At 41.6% G+C, this 18,319-nt stretch overlaps 1 protein-coding gene across 1 annotated transcript in view; it reads left to right on the top strand.

The window, feature by feature from the left end:
* Positions 1–731: 731 nt before the first annotated feature.
* The window catches only part of LOC139541167 (voltage-dependent R-type calcium channel subunit alpha-1E-like), a 143,079-nt gene continuing 125,491 nt past the window's right edge, over positions 732–18,319 (top strand). Inside the window, exons 1-3 of the mRNA XM_071345499.1 lie at positions 732–1,783; positions 6,799–6,904; positions 8,068–8,207. Coding sequence (XP_071201600.1) covers positions 1,515–1,783; positions 6,799–6,904; positions 8,068–8,207 — 515 coding nt within the window. The 5' untranslated portion in view covers positions 732–1,514. The remainder of the gene's footprint in view (positions 1,784–6,798; positions 6,905–8,067; positions 8,208–18,319) is intronic.

Here is an 18,319-nt window from a genome sequence, read left to right as displayed (position 1 = left end):
TCAATGAGTTCCAATGCTTGTTTCAAATAAGACTGCCTGTTTACTCCACACATCAAAATATAAATGAAATAGTTGATAGATATTTTTGTTTTTTTGGAACTGGAGATTCTGCCATTGTTTCTGTGAAATATGCTAGCAGCCTCCCCTGACTTGTACACACTCCACACATCCATTTCCCGTTCAGAAAATCCAGCAGCAGCAATACTCCCACTCACTAGGAGATCATGTCCTGAAACAATGACTTTTACCCAGCAATTACCTTTAATCTTCGCGCAGACTGTCTCATAGTGCAGAACCTACTCGGAAAACGTATCGCGCCTCCCCTATAATGAATTTCTAGCAGGTGTTTGCTCCACATATGGTGCGTTGACCTCCACATTATGAAAGTTTTTACCTGCATAATATTTACAGTAAATCTATAGGCTATGCATGAATGTAACTTGCATTAAATACCCTTTATTTCTAGGCTTTGAAGGCCTAATTTAAGGGCAGCTAATATAACAATTATTAATAACCTTTTGAATTATCATCATGGCTATTAGAAATATTGTTTTAGTCTCATGGTATTGAATTTGAGACACATAGCCTATTTGAAATGTATGGACTGGAGATAAAAGGCAAAAATAAGGCAAAGCATATAGTAGAGAGACGCATTTTCTGTGAGTAATGTAGCCTAGCCCTAGAGCCTCGTGCTTTGCATAACCAGTTGACACCTCATTGCGGAGAAGCCCTCTAAAAAAAACTGCGCGGACATGGTGCCTGTACCTTGTACCTTTGTGACTTCCAGTTTAGCTTGTTGCGCATCATCGCATGCCATCAACTCTTTGAGAAGTGGTGGGGTTCTTGTGGCAACGAAAAGCGAAGCAAGATTTTAGAAAATGCAAAAAGTTTGCTTGGTGCTTAATTTTTTGCAGTGGGAATATGTTTATGACAGATGTGCAAGAGAAAATGAGAGAGTGAGGACAGGGATGTCGGTTTATCCATGGACCCATACAAAATGCTCTTGTTCTTATCTCTCATGATGACAAACCTTCGGGAGACGTGACTTACGGTGGTTTTGTGTTGAGAACAGTTCCGGTGGGATCTGGATTGATCTTATTAAGATTTGTTTTAGTGAATAGATTTAAGTTAAAATTTGACATTTTGAGTCTCGAATGATACATTTCTTTTATTTTTGCTTATTGGGTTTGAATTTTATGCGGACAATTGTTGTTGCTTTATGACCTACCCACTCGATGTAGACGTGCGTCGACTTTTATTTACAAGAAGTGCTATAGCCCACGGTCAAAGAAGTCAAGGCTTGAATTCTAACTTCAAAACCGAGGAATATTTTTTTGTGAACAACTCAACATGGGGATATTAATATTTATCATCACTTGTTGCCTTGGCTAAGAACATTATGATGGACTAAAACAAGTATTTTTTCGGTCAGATCTGTTGCTGTAACCTACCCCGCCCTGCTTCCCAGGGGCTAACCCTTTCCCCTCTATTCTGTTTTCCTTACTCCTCGCAGAATGGCCCGGTTCGGAGACGACGTCCCCGGCTTGTTGGGCTCTGGGGATGGGGGCTCTGAGCGCAACAGGACCCGGGAGGGACCGGCTCTGTCTACAGGTGGTGGAGTGTCCCCAGCCTTCAAACAGACCAAGGCGCAGAGAGCCCGCACCATGGCACTGTACAACCCCATCCCTGTCAGACAGAACTGTTTCACCGTAAATAGATCACTCTTCATTTTCGGAGAGGACAACATTGTTCGGAAGTACGCTAAGAAGGTCATTGAGTGGCCATATCCTTTGTATTTAAGTGTAAACACACACACACACACACATTCGACAAAAGTTCTTAACTATATTGAATTGTCTATCTATTATGTTAACGTTTCTCTTATAATAATGAATACCGTGGACAGTAGAATTCAGCACCATGGACAGCACCAGCAGTGGTTGTTAAACGTATTATAATTCCACTCAAAATTAGGCGAATACAAATATTTGACCTATAGTACCGTCTTTTTACAAATTAAGTTCCAACATGTAACACCTTACAGGTGTTCACTGACCACTTCACTGACCACTCATAATCCACTCAAGGTTAAGGCAGACATGTTTTAAACCATGATAACTTCCCACTGAGTAAAATTGCTGTTCATGATGCTGAACGATTTCCACAGGAGTAGACTTCAGGGTTCTGCTGTGTGTCATTGATCAAAAGTCCTACAGGTATTGATATCCCCAACGGAATAAAAGGACACAACCAAATGGAAATGCATGTGATGAGTCAGAGTCAAGAGCTGTGTCTGGGCAGAGCACAGACAACAGTATAACACTGTCAGTGGCCCCTTCTTTATGGTGCAACTAACACAGCCCTTGTTAACCTGTTGGGATTCAAGCCTCAGTCTCCTGGTGGTGAATTAGCATGATGGAGCACGACAGGACAGGCTGTCCTAGAGGCAGGCAGCAGGATGCAGAATAGGTCTGGCACTGTAATTGACTGCCAGGAATGAACATAAACCATGATGAAGTGTTTGAGACTGAAGTCTTGTTAGTTGACAGTGTTTTACTCAGTTGTAATTCTTATAGCAATACAGCTCTGGGTATAGCTCTTTATTATCAGTGGATTTCAGATTCCTTGTAGTTCTACCTTTACGTTTGCATTATAGCTGATGGGCTTCTTTACCACCCCTCTACCTCTGGTCTGTCCATCATTTTATGGTTCATTCACTGTGTTGAGATAAATTGATTTACCTAAATTGGATCAATATCCAAAGGCACTCTTGAATATCATTTAATGTCACCATTTTCCACTATTTTAAGGTTATTTACAATGGTTGATTTTACTATGAAAATAATGTAATATTATCTTAGCATTTTTCAAAATATCATAGAGGATCTGCATCAGATTTTAAGGTGTGTATGATGATCAAAACATACATGAACAAAATAATGTGTGTTATCATTGGAAGACTGCTGTAGAGTATGTAAGGCTTAACATGCATGGTTGTCTTTGCCTTTGTCTCTCAGTGGAAGAGCGTGACTCACATGTCAGTCAGTGGAAAGTGAATTACACACGTAGACCTCCATTCTGCTCCATGCAGCCCTTTCTATCAACAAGATGCAGGTGTTGTTGAGTGTGATGATCACTGGCTGTAGATTTGAGGAATATCACCACATTTCCACATGTCACTGAGGAGAGGCGATGGTGGGATGGAGGGATGGAAAAATGGAGGGATGGAGGGAACGAGAGATGGAGAGATGGAGGGATGGAAAGCGGAGACAGTCACTAATAGCCTGGAAATGACTTGGCAAAACACCAAACCAAATGGATGGCCATTTCTTAGTGAAAAGGAAGCAACACAATGCCCTTCTGTTGGTCAGCTACTGTTAATCTACAGTACAACAGGTGTCCCAGTTGTGTTGTTATTGTGCTGCCCAGCTGAATGGCTTTTTGATAGACTATTATAGAAAAATAGTCCTTACGCTATCATTTTCATGGGAGTTCATATTTGTGGTCTGATTTCCCATTATTAATTCAACATCGAACCCACTGTTTACCCATTGAACATATCAAATGAGATTGTAGTATATGGTGAGGGTAGCCAACATGCGGAGGAGGAGTTCAATCCATATATTATTGTGACTGCAAGCATATCGTTGTTTATGCAGTTCCTGACTGGTTCTCTGCAGTTTGTGGCTATCTTGCTGTTTTGTTGGGTGGAAATTGCAGAAACTAACCCCAAGGTTAATGTGGCATTGTGTGGGGAGTGTCTCATATTATCTAATTGACTTTGCCAATTTAATTAACAAACATTACATCTAATGACATCTGATCAGTCTGCTGTATCATGTGGTATAAAGTGATTAGAACTGTAACTGATGATCTCATTCAGAGTAGTTTCCTATCATGATGTGGCACAGCACAGGTTGATGTTGGTGAGCTTTAGATTCAGCATTTAGAGAGCGCTGGCAAATATCCAACATGAACCTTGTAAGACATCCTCACTTGTTCACACCCACACACCTGACCCATGAACACACACACACACACACACACACACACACACACACACACACACACACACACACACACACACACACACACACACACACACACACACACACACACACACACACACACACACACACACACACACACACACACACACACACACACACACACACACACACAATCAGTTCTCTCTGCATGACTTATCAAAAGGTCATGGCTGTGTGCAGAACAACATGCTCCATGGCATAAGCAGTTCTTTATTTTTGAGTGCTCAATTAAAACCAGTGATTGATGAGGGGTTTATTTCCAGGCTTCCGTAACTGGCTTGATGCAGGAGCAGCAGGGTTGTGTCAGGGTCGATGTGGAGGCTGGCAGGGACTGGGTGGAGGAGCCAGGCAGGCCTAATGAAACGTGGCCCACTCTGGTGCAGGTGGCCTGGGGAGGACGAGCAGCTGCTCTGCCTGTCTGATGCCCACTGGGAGGCTGCTACAGGAAGTGCCCCGGGGTGTAGATACTCCTTTAATAATTGATCCTGCCCGTTGCAGAGGAGGTCTGAGGGGCGTGGAGCTGACGCCACCCTCTGTAGCCTTACCCCACCTTTAGCGTCACATCCACTGACAGCAGCAAGACTGGCAAATCACAATTGATCTGGCATTGGCACGTCACTACATTTGCCTTTTCTCTTGGTTCCTGTATTCTTGGTTGATCTATGCATCATTTCATTGCGATCATTCAAAATTATATTAGCTAATTTCTTAAGACAGCCTTGCTATTCTAGATCGAATTCTCTCAACAAGTTGCCTTCCATCAATCCAGTAACCTTTACATTCATAAGATAATGGTAATATACTTTCAAACAGAAATGTACTTAAAAGGCTGTTGTGTTTCAATGTCTTTGTTCACTATTATAATCCATCTACATGCACTATTTGGCATTTTCTCATGTTTGTTTAAAATCATGTTCCCCTCTTCAGTAACCCAGACTCAGTCATAGTGATTGGTTATTTTCATCCATATGTGTCATGAGGTTTGAATCCAGTCTAAAAACACAGATGCACCCTGTATCACATTCCATCTCCACTGCTATTTTTAACCTGTTTGAGAAGCGGGAGCCAGCGCAAACTTGTCAATATGACTCACACATCCCCACAAGCACTCATTACAAAGTCCCTTCGTGAATAAATGACACAGTTTCCCCAGAAGACAGTTCATGAATGATAAAACTGAATTATACATATTGGGATAAAAAACCTTGAGGTTTCTCCGCAGCCCCATGCCTCCTCAATATAGGCTGATTATAAGATGATACTGTAGATACACCTGTCCCTGGAGAAATCACACTTCTCTTATTAGATGATATAAACACACATGGCTTTGTGTATGTATTTAATATATTGTGTAAATGACTCTGAATGGAGAAGAGTAGATTGTAAATGCAAATTAAATGAATAAGGCAGGTTTTGATTGTCAGGAGGGTGGTTGCAACATGTGGGCAGTCGCAATAGCTCTGACTGACGCCCATTAAATGTGAGCGCTGACTTTTGGCCGAGAGGAGCCTGTTGCCGTGGATACCTCTCACCTCTCTCTCTATCTCTCTCTTCTCTCCTCCCCTCTCTCTCTGAGTGCAGTGTCAGTGCTCTTGTGTTTCAGGGGATGGAGGTAGGGTGTGGTTGTGGAGGAGGGCCCATAACAGAGAGAATCATGGGAGGTTGGGTCCCATTTTGTGAGACAGTAACAGCTACGGTAGCACAGTTTTCTATAAGTCCTGGTTGAATATAGTTTGTTCAGTGCTCCCATTAGAGCAGGCCAGGAAGTATTTAAACCCAGCAGAATGGTAAAAGTGTGACGGTATGGGAGCTTCTGTTTATTTAGTTCTTCAATGCTCAGACGATGAGGGGCATCCCTGTGTGACCCTCCAGGCAGCAGCTCCTGCTGCCAGCTCTGTTTGCATTGATCTCTTTCTCTTCCTCTCTCTCTCCTTCTCTCCCCCTCTCTCTCCACTGAGGAGATTTAGGCTCCCTCGTTCTCTACCTCTTTTTTCCACACAGCCAAAATAAATCCAGTGCCCACGCACAAAATTTGAGAAATACACATCCTTGGTTTCATCCCTGTGCTCCATTTAAACCTCCAACCACCAGGGGTCCCTTGGTACAAGTTGTACGCTTGTAGTAAAGTGCCCTTATTTGTAGGATCAGACTCCTGATCTTCCCACACATCCCCAGTGTGCCTATACTCGCCTCTCCTCCAGCTCTCCTACAGCTTTCAGGGTTATGGCCTGTCTCCTGCTACTGTCCCCAGCTATTGTGTACAGCAGTCTCCTGCCCCTCTCCATGGCTGGCTGGCTGGTTGGACAGCCTCAGGGCATTGTGAGGAGCTGACAGCCAGGGCCTCTGTGTGCCAGCCAGCTGTATGGAGGAGAGGAGGAGGCAGCAGCCCTCTGCCAGGTGCTCAGCAGCAGGCTAGATTCACACTGGTCTGCCTGCCAACAGAGAAGTCAGAAGAATAGATGCATCCTGACATTCAATCAATGAGAGGAATTGTCATCAGATGTCTTAGGAGGGTGGTGTTTTAGATAGAGCTGATGATACTGTCATCCTTGTCATTCTGTATGGGGATTATTAGGCCTCAGCACTCTATGATATATCTCTCTCATGGTGGGACAGAAATACTGCATTATGTTTTTGAATATCACAGGTTACTGTATTTGGAAAACTGTGACTTTGAAATTAGATAGAAGAACAGGATTTATGTGAGGTATATTGTGACAAAGGATTCTTCCTTAACTTGTTGCTTCACTCCGTTTGAGTACATGATCTTAGCCACCATCATCGCCAACTGTATCGTATTGGCTTTGGAGCAGCACCTGCCTGGAGAGGACAAGACTCCCATGTCCAAGAGACTGGTGAGTCAACCATCTACTAATGCACTGTGTCTTCATTCAGTTGTTATCAGTGGGATTCTCTAACCTTACGGAGTCTTATTTAAAAAACACTAATTACTTCCCAATTTCTTCTTCATGAAGCTTGATATTTATTTAAAACCTGAAATGTTCTCCAAAGATTATGTGGATAATTGCAGCAAAACGAGAACACAAAGTCTTGTTTTATTTCTTTATAGTACATTGTTAGCTTAGAATTTAGTGTTTTGTGGAAGGCACTCCCATTTTTCTGAGTTACTGTGTGGTGTTGCTGCATTGTTTATTCATGAATTCTGAATTCAGTATACCCATTAAACCAGGTCCAAACCGGGCTGTATCCTCTCAGTTCCCTACTGTCTATGAATGCCCAACACAGAAGAGTACACTGTGTACTACTGTGACATTTATTATAAACCGGGTAGTTTGGGTCCTGGATGGTGATTTGCTGAAATAGCTTTTCAGCCGTGTGTATATTTGACAATATGTCATTGGTATGATGCAAAAATACTTGTTTACTGTTTTATTTATGTTGGTAACCAGTTGATAATAGCTATAAGGCACCTCTGGGGTTTGTGGTATATGGCCAATATACCACACACCCCTTGGGCCTTATTGCTTAAATATAGCCTGCTATTATATGGGTGTTTTGGCAAGTCACAGTTATCACCTCTAGCTTGTTAGTAGCTCCTTAGTTTTACAGTTGTGTTTTACAGTTTCGTCCAGTAGAGTGAGAAACTAGCTGGATTAATTGGTTCTCATTCTATAGCTATTAGAGCCACAGCCCACCTCTATATTATCATGCTAAGTGCATCTGAGCGCATGAGAGTGCTTACCTACGCGCTGAGAGAAAAGTGTAATTAATCCTTTCCTGAGCATGTGTAAGGGTTAGAGAGAAGGGCAAAACAGCAATGATTAGAAAATGATTGTTTGTTATGTAGTACCTATATTCAATAGGGTTATAGTATATGCATCTCCTTTTCCACAGATTTCTGTTTTTTTCTAAAGTGTGAAAATGTTTTTTCTAAAGTGTGATAAATGTGTTCACACACACAATACTGTTATTGTATAAGCCTCTGTTCTGTGACCTTTCATATTAATATGACCATTTTGTGCTGTATTTGTCTGATGTGTCCGTTTTTAATTCACAGGAAAAGACAGAGCCTTACTTCATTGGGATGTTCTGCTTTGAAGCTGGGATTAAGGTTGTGGCGTTGGGATTTGTACTCCATAAAGGCTCCTACTTGAGGAACGGCTGGAACGTCATGGACTTCATTGTGGTTCTGAGTGGGTGAGTAGCCTGGCTGTCTCAGTGAGCTGAGACACTACAGGACTGTTAACTACTACTGCTGTATTACATTCTTCTGTTTTGACACCATGGCTGCTTCCTCAAATAACACAGTTGTATTGCACTTGCACTAGCCTAGTTCATAAAATGATTTTTAAAAGTTTTTTATTGAATGTTCGTCAATGTTACTGGTGTGTTTAATCGACTATTTTATATGTATTAGACTTTATCAGATGGATGGTTATCTGTTGTTAATTTCCTGGAAGGAGTTGAATACATTTCTGAGGCAAATATCGTAGCACATCTTCTCAGTTCTGATGCCAAGCACAAAAAACACTGTCCATGGAATAATCTGATTTTGCGGAGGCATAGCTTTAGGGCTCTTGGTGTTGTCCACTAAAATAACACACAAGATTGCAGTTTACCTTTTACAAACAATGAAAGGAATGAACTGTCTTGACTCCTGGAGCAAATTATTGCAGTGGTCAATGGAACGGTTACTGCAGGTTATTTGCAGAGTGGCCTTTGATTTACAATACAATACCTAAAAGGGGTAAGGGATTCTCTTGAAAGGCTGAGGTATGGAGGACAAAGACAGTTTATGTTCGTAACAGCACTGCCTGTTAAAAACAGCGGGGCCAACTCTGGTGTCACGCCCTGACCTTAGTATTCTATGTTTTCTGTATTATTTTGGTCAGGTCAGGGAGTGATGAGGGTGGGAATGATTGTTTTGTATTGTCGAGGGTTTTTGTATGTCTAGGTGTCTGTGTGTAATCTAGGCATATGTAGGTCTATCGTGGCCTGAATTGGTTCCCAATCAGAGGCAGCTGTTTATCGTTGTCTCTGATTGGGGATCATATTTAGGTTGCCATTTTCCAGTTTGGTTTGTGGGTTATTGTCTATGTGAAGTTGCATGTCTGCACTCGTTGTATATAGCGTTCACGTTCGTTTAGTTTTTTGTTTGTTTAGTTTGTTCAGTGTTATTTCTTTATTAAAAGAAGTATGTATTCACATCACGCGGCGCCTTGGTCTCCTCACTACGACGAACGTGACAGCTGGTTCACTTCTGCTCCAAATCAAATAGAAATACACACATACGTTCACAGATTAAATATTAATCCATTCCAAAGTGCAAAAGTACAAAGTGTGGCAAGGCTCTTACAGAATTGTACATGTTTCTCTGCGTTTCCTTATTAATGAGTGCAGGCTCACAGTGCTGAATGAGGCCCAGCCGTCTGCTGAAAGGAGGAGAGGAAAAGGAGGAGAGGAGAGAGGGATGAGGTGGTGAGAGAGGGGTGTCAGACTGGGGCAGTGGAGCTCATTTTGGCATATTTAACAAAAGGCTTGTAAGTCAGAATGAATTTGTAGCACACTATAGGTCCAATGAATAAGTCCTATGAGTTATTTTCAGAATAACCAGAGCATATAACCAGCACTCTATTATGGTCAGTAAAAATGTAAATTGGCTCTAATGTTGGAGCGTATGTACAGTACTAGAATCAAAAGAATCAAAGTATGTATTGTAACAGTGAGCAGAGCCCATCTGCTACTGCCTAATATGACAGGCTTGTGCTATAACACACTCCACATATGGCTAAAATCACACTCTTAACATGAAATGTTCCTTGCCTCCTTCCCTCTGTGACCCATTGGAAGATCCAGCAGACCAACGTTAGTAGAACACCAGAACACAGGTCCCAGCCGGCTCTCGGGAGAGGACTTCCCTGCCATAGTCAATGTAGTCTGGCGCCTCCCGCTGCCATTTTTGAAAATAGGCCTCCTTACCACTGGAAAGAGATCCCCTGAGCCAGACTGGTGCTCTGTGGTCATTTGAACCGGTCATGGGCTTTAAGGTATTAAACATAACAGTGTTGTGTTTGGCCTACAGCAGGATTCAGAGTAATCACTCAGCGGGAAACTCTGGATCTTTCTGATGAGGCTTGAAATAAGCTCTCTGGCTTCGAAGATCAGTGAAATACGCTTTTATGATTTTCTCATGTCCACGGGGCCGAGAGTAACAGTGTTATAGTGATCAGATGTTAGGTGGCTCATTTCTGTGATGCCGTGTCCTTAAAGCTCTGATAATGTCTCCTCAACCACACTGCCCTTTACCCCCTCCTCACCCCTTCTCCACTCCTCTCCTCTCTGGCTGTGTGTCGTGATGTGTGTCGTGATGTGTGTGTAGATGGTTGTGAGTGGAGATGTTAGCCTTGTCAGATAATCCCAGCCAGGTGAGAGGGGGGTGGTCTGGCTATAGCTATTCTCTCTTCTGCATTAATCACCGCACCACAGCCCAAATTAAAGATTTAATTAAAACACAGCAAGGAGCAGATAATTCAAATTGATTGGTTTACTCCGGTTCACTTTCTCTGTAGACTCCATCTCATCTGGCCTCATTTCCCCCTTAAATGACCTGTCGTGTCTAACCTTTGAGATACACGATTAATACTCTAATCAGACATTTGTCTTCTCACACTGCGTATATTGATAGTCTTACATCTTCCTTTTCAGGTTTTACTGTACATTACATTATTTTCAGGGATACAGTTGAAGTCGGAAGTTTACATACACCTTAGCCAAATACATTTAAACTCAGTTTTTCACAATTCCTGAAATTTAATCCTAGTAAAAATTCCATGACTTAGGTCAGTTAGGATCACCACTTTATTTTAAGAATGTGAAATGTCAGAATAATAGTAGAGAGAATGATTTATTTCAGCTTTTATTTCTTTCATCACATTCCCAGTGGGTCAGAAGTTTACATACACTCAATTAGTATTTGGTAGCATTGCCTTTAAATTGTTGAACTTAGGTCAAACGTTCTGGGTAGCCTTCCACAAGCTTCCCACAATAAATTGGGTGAATGTTGGCCCATTCCTCCTGACAGAGCTGGTGTAACTGAGTCAGGTTTGTAGGCCTCCTTGCTCGCACACGCTTTTTCAGTTCTGCCCACAAATTTTCTATGGGATTGAGGTCAGGGCTTTGTGATGGCCACTCCAATACCTTGACTTTATTGTCCTTAAGCCATTTTGCCACAACTTTGGAAGTGTGCTTGGGGTCATTGTCAATTTGGATGACCCATTTGCGACCAAGCTTTTCCTACCTCATGATGCCATCTATTTTGTGAAGTGCACCAGTCCCTCCTGCAGCAAAGCACCCTCACAACATGATGCTGCTACCCCCGTGCTTCACGGTTGGGATGGTGTTCTTCGGCTTGCAAGCCTCCCCCTTTTTCCTCCAAACATAACGATGGTCATTATGGCCAAACAGTTCTATTTTTGTTTCATCAGAACAGAGGACATTTCTCCAAAAAGTACGATCTTTGTCCCCATGTGCAGTTGCAAACCGTAGTCTGGCTTTTTTATGGCGGGTTTGGAGCAATGGCTTCTTCCTTGCTGAGCGGCCTTTCAGGTTATGTCAATATTGGACTCGTTTTACTGTGGATATAGATACTTTTGTACCGGTTTCCTCCAGCATCTTCACAAGGTCCTTTGCTGTTGTTCTGGGATTGATTTGCACTTTTCACACCAAAGTACGTTCATCTCTAGGAGACAGAACGCATCTCCTTCCTGAGCGGTATGACGGCTGCGTGGTCCCATGGTGTTTCTAATTACGTATTATTGTTTGTACAGATGAATGTGGTACCTTCAGGCGTTTGGAAATTGCTCCCAAGGATGAACCAGACTTGTGGAGGTCTACAATTGTTTTTCTGAGGTCTTGGCTGATTTCTTTTGATTTTCCCATGATGTCAAGCAAAGAGGCACTGAGTTTGAAGGTAGGCCTTGAAATACATCCACAGGTACACCTCCAATTGACTCAAATGATGGCAATTAGCCTATCAGAAGCTTCTAAAGCCATGACATAATTTTCTGGAATTTTCTGAGCTGTTTAAAGGCACAGTAAACTTAGTGTATGTAAACTTCTGACCCACTGGAATTGTGATACAGTGAATTATAAGTGAAATAATCTGTCTGTAAACATTTTTTGGAAAAATTACTTGTGTCTTGCACAAAGTAGATGTCCTAGCCGACTTGCCAAAACTATAGTTTGTTAACAAGAAATTTGTGGACTGGTTTAAAAACGAGTTTTAATGACTCCAACCTAAGTGTATGTAAACTTCCGACTTCAACTGTATGTGCCGGACGAGTGCATTCCAGTCTCTTGATACTTGATAGACCAAAATCTTGTACTTTTAATGTCAGACAATAGTAATGTAAATTTAATATAAAATTCATGTAGTGTAGGGGGAGCAGTCTGCTTCTCAGATCATTTAGCCGAATTCCTCAAGTTGCTTGGCTTACCAGGCATACAGTATGTATTGTTAGATGACTGTATTTTGCAGTAGTTTCTTACCTCCCCTGTCAGTGACTGGGTCTTGTCAACTGATCTCAGCTTCCAGATGTGACATTCTTGCGTTTCTTTTCATTTTATTACTCTTGGTGAACCTTTCCACTTTCCAGCACTGACCACTAGACAGGTTGACATCTGTGTCATATTTTCTCCACTTTGAATGTACAGAGAGAGTTGAATGATTCATGGACCTGGATGGTAGAAGACATCTGCTTTCTGACTGATAGTAAATCTGGGCACATATCAGCTTCCAGTCAAGCATGACATCAGTCAAGGAAGACATCAGGTCTGGCAGTCTGTTATCACTGATACAGCATGATCGGTATATTTCACATGAAATGGTCCACAGCATGAATACAGTATGCCCCGATCTCACCTTGTAAACATCCCCCTCTGTGGGGGACTTGAAGTAGTCTGGAGGTAATTTGCTTGTAGGTTTCATTGGTTTCATTTTGAGTATAATGAAGTGAGGTTGAGATATTTTTTTCTTTATTATTGTTCTGTCCACGGCAACCGTAATGTAATGCAATGAATTTCGCTCCCGCTGTTGTTCTCTCTCACAGACAATCACACTCACAATTCCGGCAGGGGTTTGCAACCTTGTTAAGAAATGAGTGAAGATTATGAGATTTGGTGGTAATAGGGGATGAGTCATCAGTATCCATTCATTATTAATTAACAGATGTGCAGACAGCGGTCAGAGGGAAAAGGAACGGTCTAAGGACCCAACATTATATTTCTCTGCAACTTAAAGGATTTTACAGTATTGCTATTCTCTGCTGTAGCCTACATTTATTTCACTATAAGTTAACCTCTCTGGGATATGTGGGACGCTTGCGTCCAGTGGCCAACATCCAGTGAAAATGCAGAGCGCCAAATTCAAATAAATTACTATAAAAATTTAACTTTCATGAAATCACACATGCAATACACCAAATTAAAGCTACACTTGTTGTGAATCCAGCCAACGTGTCAGATTTCAAAAAGGCTTTACGACGAAAGCACACCAAACGATTATGTTAGGTCAGTACATAGTCACAGAAAAACACAGCCATTTTTCCAGCCAAAGAGAGGAGTCACAAAAAATAGAAATAGAGATACAATTAATCACTAACCTTTGATGATCTTCATCAGATGACACTCATAGGACTTCATGTTACACAATACATGTATGTTTTGTTAGATTAGGTTCATATTTATATCCAAAAATCTCAGTTTACATTGGCGTGTTACGTTCAGTAATGTTTTGCTTCCAAAACATCCGGTGATTTTGCAGAGAGCCACATCAATTTACAGAAATACTCATCATAAATGTTGATGAAAATACAAGTGTTATGTATGGAATTATAGATAAACTTCTCCTTAATGCAACCGCTGTGTCAGATTTCAAAAAAGCTTTACCGAAAAAGCACACCATGCAATAATCTGAGTACAGCGCTCAGAGCCCAAACAAGCCATACAGATATCCGCCATGTTGTGGAGTCAACAAAGTCAGAAATAGCATTATAAATATTCACTTACCTTTGATGATCTTCATCAGAATGCACTCCCAGGCATCCCAGTTCCATAATAAATGTTTGATTTGTTCGATAAAGTCCATCATTTATGTCCAAATACCTCCTTTTTGTCCTCGCGTTAGTAAACAATCCAAACTGACGACGCGCGGGCAGGTCCAGGCGAAAGTTCAGACGAAAAGTCAAATTACAGTTCGTAGAAACATGTCAAAATAAGTATAGAATCAATCTTTAGGATGTTTTTATCATAAATCTTCAATAATGTTCCAACCGGAGAATTCCTTTGTCTGTAGAATTGCGTGACCAGCTAGTGGCACTCTGCCAGACCTCTGACTCATTCAGCCCTCATTCCGCCCTCCTTCACAGTAGAAGCATCAAACAAGGTTCTAAAGACTGTTGACATCTGGTGGAAGCCTTAGGAAGTGCAATATGACCCGATTTCCACTGTATCTTGGATAGGCAAAGAGTTGAAAAACTACAAACCTCAGATTTCCCACCTCCTGGTTGGATCTTTTCTCAGGTTTTTGCCTTCCATATGAGTTATGTTATACTCACAGACATCATTCAAACAGTTTTAGAAACGTCAGAGTGTTTTCTATCCAAATCTATGTATTATATGCATATTCTAGCTTTTAGGACTGAGTAGCAGGCAGTTTACTCTGGGCACCTTTTTATCCAAGCTACTCAATACTGCCCCCCTGTCCCAAAGAAGTTCAGTGAAAGAGAAAGGGATTTTGTGTGTTCACTTGTGTTTACATGGATATGTGAGAGATATCTCCAACTGTACTCAAATGTCTTCCCACTGGGCACACCACGTCATTTCAACGTGGAAATGTGGGTAATTTTTGGTTGAGATGTTGATCAATGGGATTTCAACCTTGATTCACCCACTCAACAAGACAGCCAGAAGTGTATTGACTTCCCAAAATGTTATCACTGCACTTTCAACCATTTAAAAGCACAACAAAGTTCAAATGACAATACAATGTGAGATATTTTGTATTTATACAACAACTTATCACTGTGTTATCACTGTGTTTCACCTAATTGCATAACTAATTGACCTGGATTGTAGTTGAGATTACATTAAAAGTACATAGTGCAAGTGATCAAGGCTGTTGGAGATACTGCACAGATATTTATATTGTGAGGATCTCCACAGACCTGCAACCTTTGCACGCTAACTTGAACACGCTTTCTATGATTACATAAGAAGTTGCAGTAACCTCCATGTGGCCATGGATGAGATACACATTTTAAGGTTGACTAAAAACTGTTACATTAGTTTGTAAGATAGCCTTAACTTTAGGCTATTTACTGTATCGCAAAAGTGATATTGAATTGTGTTTGGTTGTCAATGCAACCAAATATCGACATGTGAAGGAGATATACACTACTGGTCAAAAGTTTTAGAATATCTACTCATTCAAGGGTTTCTCTTTATTTTTTTTATTTTCTACATTATAGAATAATAGTGAAGACATCAAAACTATGAAATAACACATATGGAATCATGTAGTAACCAACAAAGTGTTAAACAAATCAAAATATATTTTGTATATGAGATTCTTCAAATAGCCACCCTTTGCCTTGATGACAGCTTTGCACACTCTTGGCATTCTCTCAACCAGCTTCATGAAGCAGTCACCTGGAATGTATTTAAATTAACAGGTGTGCCTGCATTTGAGCCAATCAGTTGTGTTGTGACAAGGTATGGGGGGGGTTACAGAACATAGCCCTATTTGGTACAAGACCAAGTCCATATTATGGCAAGAACAGCTCAAGAACAGCCACGCACCTGTAGATTCCACGTCACAATATGTTGCAAATTACATTGAAACAACGTTGATTCAACCGGTTTGTACCCAGTGGGTTGTGTGTTTTTGGAAGCTTAACACAAGGTAAACACAGGAAGTGCAGTTTTGCCTACCGCACTATAGCAGTAGATTAAAAAAGACCTGATTAGTGCTGTGAATGTGAGTGGGAGGGTAAATGGATTGCCTATCAAGCCTAACGCCTGTTATCGGCCAGCTGTGGACTGTAGTGATTTAAATGCAAATACAATGTTGCTAATCTTAGGCCTGGTTACAAGTGGAAACGTCCCCAGCACCATGTAGAAGAGAAGACAAGAATCCCCCCATGCGTAATGGTATTAATTGGCACCTTGGTCCTGGTGGCACGCAACCCCTCTATTAGACTGAGAACACAAGACACTGAGCTCCTCCCTCACAGGCCCCACTGTGACAACGGTTCTGTGTCACAGTGCCGTGCCACACTCACACTGGAAAGAGTGAGTTCATCCATATAATTTACAGTATTTAATTGTGTCTGATTACATCCATTTCTGTAACCTTGACTTGAGCTTCAGATTACTAGAATAATTGCTAGATTTAAGATCTACAGGTGCCAGAATACACTGACAATATTTTGCGAAAGCAGCAGCTACTCCTCCTGGGGTCCACACAAAACATAAAACATGACATAATACATGAATAGACAAGAACAGCTCAAGGACAGGCACAAATAGCCTACATATCAGTAAATACACACAAACTATCTAGGTCAAATAGGGGAGAGTCATTGTGCTTTGAGGTGTTGCTTTATCCGTTTTTTTAAACCAGGTTTGCTGTTCATTTGAGCAATATGAGATGGAAGGGAGTTCCATGCAATAATGGCGCTACAGTATATAATACTGTACACTTTCTTGATTTCTTTCTGTATTTGGGGACTGTGAAAAGACCCCTGGTGGCATTTCTGGTGGGGTAAGTGTGTGTCAGAGCTGTGTGTAAGTCAGTGGCGGTCGGTGCCGTTGAAGATGAGGGAGGATGCACATTTATTTTTATGAACATGGCCTTATTTCTATTACAGCATATTGGATGACTGTCACTCATATTCCATTCACCTAGCTCAATGTAACATCGGTTTAGGCTACTACATGATACTCAAATTTTCCCTGTACCCAACATGAGGTTGCTACAACCTAGCCTATGAAGGAAGGTTTACAAAAGTAGGTGCACAGGTTGAGAGAATTTTGAGTAATCAAGATGACAGACAGTGACACATTCAATACCACATTGCACACTCTTGTCTGAATCTAGCTGATCTAGGGTATAATCATTAGTCCCAACAGTTGCAAACAAGAGTTTCTATTGGACAAATGTAGGTATGTTTATTCCCGTTGTGTTTTTCAGCAGAATCGATGCAATGAATACACACCTGATCACATGCAAACACAGTTCACTTTCATACGAGACACATGCAAACAGCTTGTTGTATTTATAATTCCTTCCTGCATCTATCTATGCGCTCTCCTCCTCTCACCTTTTCCCTTCACTTGTGGACTTCAGTGCAGAACACATCAGCTCTCTGTGACCAGGCGAAAAAACCTTTCCAAGCCAAACCTTCATATCATGACTGCTGGCCGCTACACACAGTCTACATTGTTGTCATGTCATAGTCAACGTTGCTGTTTTGGTTAGTGATTATTGTCTTATTTCACTGTAGAGCCTCCAGCCCTGCTCAATATGCCTTAGCTAGCCCTTTTGTTCTACCTCCCACACATGCAGTGACCTCATCTGGTTTAAATGATGTCTCTAGAGACAAAACCTCTCTCATCGTCACTCAATCCCTAGGTTTACCTCCACTGTATTCACATTCTACCATACCCTTGTCGGTACATTATGCCTTGAATCTATTTTTCCACGCACAGAAACCTGCTCCTTTTACTCTCTGTTCCGAACGCACTAGACGACCAGTTCTTATAGCCTTTAGCCGTACCCTTATCCTACTCCTCCTCTGTTCCACTGGTGATGTAGAGGTTAATCCAGGCCCTGCAGCGCCTATCTCCACTCCCATTCCCCAGGCGCTCTCATTTGTTGACTTCTGATAGCCTGCAGAGTTCTGTCATACTATCCAGGTCTGTGCCCAAACAATTCAAGCTTCTACTTCTAAAAATCCACCTTTCCAGAAACAAGTCTCTCACCGTTGCCGCTTGTTAAAGACCACCTTCTGCCCCCAGCTGTGTCCTGGACACCATATGTGAATTGATTTCCCCCCATCTATCTTCAGGCCTCGTACTGTTAGGTGACCTAAACTGGGCTTAACACCCCGGTCGTCCTTCAATCTAAGCTAGATAGCCTCAATCTCACACAATTTATCAATGAACCTACTAGGTACAATCCCAAATCCGTAAACACGGGCACCCTCATTGATATCATCCTGACCAACTTGCCCTCCAAATACACCTCTGCT

The sequence above is a fragment of the Salvelinus alpinus genome, chromosome 16 (assembly GCF_045679555.1).
Source record: "Salvelinus alpinus chromosome 16, SLU_Salpinus.1, whole genome shotgun sequence".
NCBI classification, from domain to species: domain Eukaryota; kingdom Metazoa; phylum Chordata; class Actinopteri; order Salmoniformes; family Salmonidae; genus Salvelinus; species Salvelinus alpinus.
The sequence above is the reverse complement of the archived record's forward strand: the minus strand, read 5'-3'. Positions and strand labels throughout refer to the sequence as shown.